General features: G+C 25.6%; 1 protein-coding gene across 1 annotated transcript; it reads right to left on the bottom strand.

The window, feature by feature from the left end:
- Window positions 1-5,304: 5,304 nt before the first annotated feature.
- On the bottom strand, window positions 5,305-6,768 carry LOC108321081 (probable purine permease 4). The gene has a single exon (XM_017552726.2). The coding sequence runs from the start codon at window positions 6,693-6,695 to the stop codon at window positions 5,475-5,477; it is 1,221 nt and encodes a 406-aa protein (XP_017408215.2). The 5' UTR covers window positions 6,696-6,768; the 3' UTR covers window positions 5,305-5,474.
- Between the last annotated feature and the right edge of the window lie 889 nt (window positions 6,769-7,657).

Raw genomic sequence — 7,657 nt, forward strand, 5'->3', positions numbered from 1 at the left:
TCAACAAAATTTATATAATTAAACTTATGAAATAGTAAGACGTGTTTGTTATTAAAATTATTTTTAACTTTTTCTTTCACTGATTTGTTAGTATGGTATTTAGCTTATAAATATGTTATGTTATGATAACATCTAACAATAATTAGAGTCAGAAGTTGGAAATTTAAGAGAAATGTATTGAAATAAATGAATGAAATAAGCTTATATCCTGTCATTGACATAAATATTTATAGTAAAAACTTAATTCATGTTTAAGAGAGATAGATAGAAATTCAAATATAAATTAAAAATATTACACTAGTAAAATAAAAAAGTTTAGTGACATATAAAAATTATTATTATCTCAATAACTAACAAGATTATTATTATCACCTTCATTCTATTCATTATATTTTGATTTCTGATTTTGAATTTTAATATATTTTAATATTAGCAGTAATTAATATCTTTTAAAATCAACTTTAATTAATGAGTAGTGGTGGGATTTGTTTTGAATAATTGGTTCAATATTAAACTTTCTATATTTTAGTTAGTAAATATATATATCTCACAAACTTAAAACTATAACATAATATAACTATCCATTTGATACATTTTTTCTTTACTCTAATACACATTATTATCACAAAGTTTCACAAGACATTTGACTCTAGGTAAGTTAAATACTCTTATGTGGAAGAAGTTTTTAGTTTCAAAAATGGTCATATGCATAATTGATACTATAAACCTTCACTTTTCAATTATGCCAACAAACTATCAATAATTTATTATTACATAAAAATTTATTAAAAACGAATAAATAAAACATAAGGAAACTATATTAAATTCATGATAAAAATTACACTTTGCCAAACATAGAAAAATCATACGAAGATAAAACATTAAACCATTAATTAATCAAAAGCTAAATTAGCTAATTGACATAATGATTTTATTTATGAAACTAAAATTGCACCATCAATACCTTAAGCATTAGCTAATTGACATAATGATTTTCTGTCTGAAACTTTAGTTGCACCATTTATACATTAAGCCAGTTAGCAAATGAAACTTTTCATATTACTTCCATATATAATACCACCTGACATTACCTAATTGGAATATTAAAAATTTTTAGAACCAAAAAATCAGAGACAGTATTACTAATGTGTTTCTTATATTTTTTTAGTCATGTATTAACTCTTTAATTTGAAAATTATGAAAAATTGCATAATAAATTGTGATTGAATCCTGAAATCTACTATGATTTTTCATCATCCAAATAACTGCAATAATAACAACCACTGCGATTACTTTCAGCAAATGATTACAAAAAATACTTCATAAACTAAATCAAATCCAAAGAATAAAATAACTGCAATAATAATAACCATTGCGATTACTTTCAGCAAATGATTACAAAAAATACTTCATAAACTAAATCAAATCCAAAGAATAAAACTACAAATCATGAAAAGTTTCCTTCAACCACATACCTATAATTGTATAGTGTTAAGAAGTTAACTTTAAATTTAACTCAACCCAAAAAACTGGCTTGTAAAGTGAGGTTTGTACCTACTTATATACTTTAAATTGGTCTTATTTCTAGTTAATGTGCAACTTCCAACACACACTCCTCGTGTCAAGGTATATACATCTCGAACGTGAGATTAGACATTAATGGGTGGTCCGATAGGAACTCAATAGCGGATGAAACAATATGCCTAACAAACAACAAATATCGCCAGGATAGACTTTAACCTAACTCTGATACCATGTTAAAGAGTCATCTTTAAGCCTAACTCAACCTCACAAAATCAGCTTATAAGGTGAAGTTTGCACTTATTTATATATTTTAAATTGACTTTATCACTAGTTGATATGAGACTTTCAACATATAGTAATAAAACAATACAAGAACAAATGAGATGAATATTATTATTATCCCACATAGAACATATGGAATATAAAATTATTTATTTTTTAACTTTCATATTAGTAAATAAATGATTATACAACTTATAAAAGAATCAAAGTTGTACTTTTGCATATGATACAATAACATTAGTTTAAGTATGTCACCTACATGCAAATTTATATGATAATAAGTATGATTAACTCCCTTACATATACGTCTTAGATATTTGTCAATGTTTGTGTGTTAGATGCTAAAGTGAATACTTTATATATAAATCCAGGTTATCTAATAATTATAAGAAGTTTATAAAGAAAATTAATACAATATCACTTTTACTACTACTAAATAAAATTCTTGAAAGAATATGATTACTTTGTTTATATAATAGTGTTCACAATATATATACACACCACCATTGAACAAGCTATAACAATATAACAATAATTGATTTCATCAATATTTAATTAAAAAACAATGTATATCTTAAATGAATTATATAATATATATCATAAATGAATCATATAATATATATCATACATTAGAAAAAAATTATATATTATGTGATAATGTGTTATTACACCCTGTTTCCTATTTTATATTAAGTAATATGTATTATTATATAAGTATATTTCTAAAAGAAAATTGGTAAGAAGATACAAAGTTATTTTTAAAGATTGAAATAAAATTTGTTTCAGCTGTTCAAAAACATAAATTGTTCAAAAAATATCATATTCATGAGAGTCTATAAAAATTGAAAGATGGTGTATGTATAAATACATAATTATAATACACAAATTCTTACTAACGCACCATTTTCCTTTTACATTCTTTCTTTTGCTTAGATAGAGATATTTGTTGTAAAGGTGAGTGTTCATTGTTTATTATATTTAGAAGAGTTTTTTTTTGTTTTTTTTAAATTTACTTTTTTCTAAAAATTTGTATCAAAAAATATAATACTTGTAGTTTTTAGTTTTAGGAGAAAACAAGGATAAGTTTGCTAGAACAATTTTGTGCATTAATAGTTATTAAGAATGACTAAATGTACTTATTTTGTAATTATATATTTTAATTATTAGTAGAATTTTAAGTATATCTTAAAGAAGAATTAGATGCAACATAAAATTTTAAGGCAAACTAAATAAACCTATTGTGTTTTTCTTATTCTATATCAAACTTTAGATAGTTTGAGAAATAACACTCTCATATTCAATTCAACCTTCCTTTTAAGATAAGTACACTTCAATTTGTATAAGAATTCATTTCTTAGGGTTAAAACAAGAGGAAATATCAGTTGAGAAGTAGAAAAAGGACAAGTATTGAATAGACTCTCTTCATTCTTAACTTTGACTACTATAGATAAAAAATGGTGACATTATTGAATCTACTAAAACAACAAGATGATCAATTAAATAAGTCATTAGCTTTAAAAGAAATATCTTTTTGTCTTTCAAATAGTCAAATAAGATAATGAATAATCAAATAAGGAAGACAAATTATCCTTTTATCACTATAAACCAACACAATATACAAAAGAATAAATGATTAACATTTAAAAATAGAAGAATACAACATAACAGAATCACAACAACAAAAATATATAAACTAGGTTGTATGTTATGATTACATAAACAAGAACATATAATACTTTAAGCAAAAGAAAGGACAATAAAAGAAATGATAAAAATGTGATATCAACATAAACAGATTTTGATAATCTTACTGTAAATAAAAGATGGAGGGAAATTTCAACTCTAGCTCATAACTAATGCTATGTCTCAACCCTCCTTTGATAATTTTATTACTTTTAAAATGAAAATTTTATTGATATTCATTGCATCATATTAAAATATAGAATGCACTTCTTTATAATACTTAAAAGTTATATAAATTAATAAATTTTTAATCCACATCAAAATATCTTACCAATAGAATAAGTCACACCACCAACACTATTTTAACAATTAAACCTCTCTTCTAGTCTGTTAATCGTACACAAACATATTTTAGATTTATAATCTATCTTACACACTGAATTTTCATAAATTCTAAAATATAAATTAGTTATCATAATTAATAACAAATATTTTTCATAATTGTAATAATAATCAAAATAATGAAAGTATAACCACATTATTTACTACTAAACAATCTAGACCTTAAACATGTTATATTTATATTTCTATTTTCTATTAACTTTTATATATTAAACTAAATATAATCAATTAGTTATTATTTAATTTATTTAAAATTATATGAATAATTTTTTTTAAGAAAGTCAAATAAGACGAGCTTTCTGTATATTTATTCATTGATGAATTTAATTTTTATTCTTTTATATATATATATATATATATTTCATATAAAAATTTATTTTCAAATCTTCTCCCTTCTAACCTAAGTTAAAGAATCTCAATTTTCAAATAAAAAGTTAATCTAATAAAAATTCCACAGTATTAAGAGAACTTCTTTAAATTTAATTACTTCTTCTTATACATAGACAATCATTAATTGCTTCACATAGGTGTTATTATTAGTTTATGGTAAGTTTATCTTGTCCAAAGTTATATGTACACTTTATTGATCACAAAAAATAGTTGTTTTATGGTTTTCTATATTTGTTTTGTACTCTTTGTATATATTTTTGTAAGTTGAAGTAAATTTCATTATTCAATTATTAAATTGATTATATAGTATTAAAAAATATATTTTAAATTTAATTTAATTTTTAAAATTAATTTATAAAATAAAATTTATACTACATATAAATCTTATATAATATAAAATCATCTTATTTTTAATTAACACGAGAAAATAAGACATTTCAGTTTAATCTTTTTAACATCCAGGTCTAGTACCTCTTAGATTCTAGAACATGTAGTTCGTGACTCACTACAAAAATCTCCCTAAACCTTTTATCTTTCGGTCAACAATTTCCGGTCAAGTTCAGCAACAGATTTCATGTGATACAAAAGATGTTACAGCTATATATATAAATATATAATAAATTTAGCGTTTAATAATAACTACACTAATTATATAACCTTTTATTTTAATATGTTATATATCTCATCACAAATCATAAATTATTTAAAAACTTCTGTACTAGAAATATATATATATATATATATATATATATATATATATATATATATATATATATATATATATATATATATAGTTTTTTAGAAAAAAAAAAAACTCTAGCAAAATATCTTTTAACTTTTGTATCTAAGTAATTGTTTTCATAACCTTAACTTTGGTAAAGAGAAAAAAATCTCATAAACCATGCGCATGCGTTAATGTTGGGTCTAAAGGTATACAGAGAAAACAACATAGTTTGATTTTAAACATAGTTTGATTAACATCTAAAAGTACAAAGAAAGAAGCATTACAAACTCAAATACGAATGAAAAATAAACGTACAAACTCAAATACGATTGAAAAATAAACGTACAAACTCAAATACGATTGAAAAATAACAAACATCCACAAATTCTGCAACAAATTTAAGACTCGGCCAAACAAACTAGGTAACACCGTTGAAAGTGATGATTTTTATCCAAAGTGTACTGTCGAACTAGATTCCATCAGAGTTTCTTCTAGGGATCAACTCAGTGGAAGATCCAGTACTGCTGCTGTTCTTCCTTACAATCTTCTTTTGCTTCGTTTTGATGTACATGCCAAAGACATAAGAGCAGAAGCCCCAAATGCACAAAACAGTTGAGACAGCCTTGAAACCTCCAAAGGTATCTTTATAAACCACCACTCCTCCCAACACATTTATGGACAACAAAGTCGTGGAACAAATCCCCCCAGTTAGAGAAGATGTCAGAAAAACCATTCCTGCAGTTCCCATAAAGCAACATTGCCATGTCACCACAGTCGACAAAATGGTTACCCAATAAGCTGCGGTTCCTTTGTCGAAAACGCTCTCGGCCTCTTTTTTCATGTCAGAAAACCCTCCCTCACATGCCATGCCTATAGTGGCCAATACTGTTGCTGCAATCTCCATTATCAGCTGCATTTCCATCACCATTTGGTAGCAGTTCACCTTCTGATAGATCTTCTCCATCACTGGCAAATACAAAGCAAACAAAAAACCTGCACCGATGGTGCAGCTGAACCCTATGTAGTAGTTTTTGTTTGTCAGCCCTGCTGGCTTCTCGTGACTCGAATCCAAGGCTAGAATGATAGAACTGACTGTTATGAGGATCACACAATTTAGGTTTGTGAAGGTTATTTTTTGTTTCACAATCAGGGAAGACAGAATAAGAGTGAAAACTAACTGGGAGGACAAAAGAAGTGCTGAGGTTGAAACAGGAAGGTATGCCACACCCCATGAGATTAAAAGGTTGTTAAACCCTAACATGATACCGACCAAAACCGAAAACAATAACATCTTTTTGCTGAAACCTTCGAAAGGTTTTCTTTTTGTGTATTTAAGGAGAACTGGGAGAAAAATGGGAAAGAGTAGGATAGGAAAACCAACACTCTGAATCCATGTAGAGACCCATTTGTTAGCACCTTTGTGGATAAAGTAAAATTTTGACAGCAAACTTGCAGAGAATGAGCCAACAAAAAGTAGAATGTAGTTAATAAGTAAAAGAGGCATATACCTCTTGTTGGTTGTGGACTTTTGATCTTCCTCATTGTTCTCTTCTTTGTTCTCCATGAATGAAGAAAGATTTGGAAGCGATTCTTCCACATAAGCTATTTCAGTTTCAACATCGTTTGTGCCGTTCTCGTGAGGGCTTTCGAGAAACTGATGATGCAATGCAGATGGCGATGTGGTTGCCATGGATGCTAGATTGAGAATAAAGAGATTTTTTTTTTCTTTGATCAAAAGATAGAGAGAGGAATGATTTGGGATAGGTAGAACTATCTCTTATATAGACTCATGAACTTTTATTATATATATTAATTGATGATTAATAAATAAACTAGTATTTATGAATTAAACATTTCATGACATAAAGACAGAAAAGATGACAGCTAATAATACAAGTTAAAGTTTATTCCCTAACGTTAAATTTTATGAATTCAATCGTTTGAGTTTTGCTATTATTGTACATTAAATTTTTAAATAATTTGAAAATATTTATATATTTGAATTTTCAAATAATTTAAGTGTTATGTTACTAAATTTGATGTATTTTGATGTCTGATAAAGAGCTCATAGAAGTATTACCTCTAGGTTAGAAGAAACTAGCATATTGCATCTTACACTAGTAACTAAATTTAGGACAATTAAGAAAATCAAATGTCTCTTATCTCAAAAAGCTCATCTTTTATTATTATTTATTATGTTAAAATTATACTGTTTACCTCTTTAATATATCAATAGAAGTAATTAATGTGTATGCATAATATCCAAACTTGCATCATGAATTAAATTAATAACAAAGAATGACATTTATGAACTTTCCTATATAAGTATTATCAACTATGGTAATATTGATTCATATTTGGCCTCTCATGTAATACAAGTTTAAAAATTTATACCATTTTTATATGTGAAATAATATTTTAACTTATGTTAATCAATCATAAATAATCATAGTTTGAATCATTTGGGTAATCCAGAATGGAATAGATTGGTATCTTAAGAAAAATATAATTTACAGCCAGTCTGTAATATATTAAAATTATAAACACATTGTTAGAACAATTTGTATAGGTAACATACCTAGCTACATTATTTTTGTACATCTTTGTACACATATGTTTGAGATGAGAGATACTAATAACCAGGAAATGTAT

Source organism: Vigna angularis, chromosome 4 (assembly GCF_016808095.1).
Source record: "Vigna angularis cultivar LongXiaoDou No.4 chromosome 4, ASM1680809v1, whole genome shotgun sequence".
Lineage (NCBI taxonomy): Eukaryota > Viridiplantae > Streptophyta > Magnoliopsida > Fabales > Fabaceae > Vigna > Vigna angularis.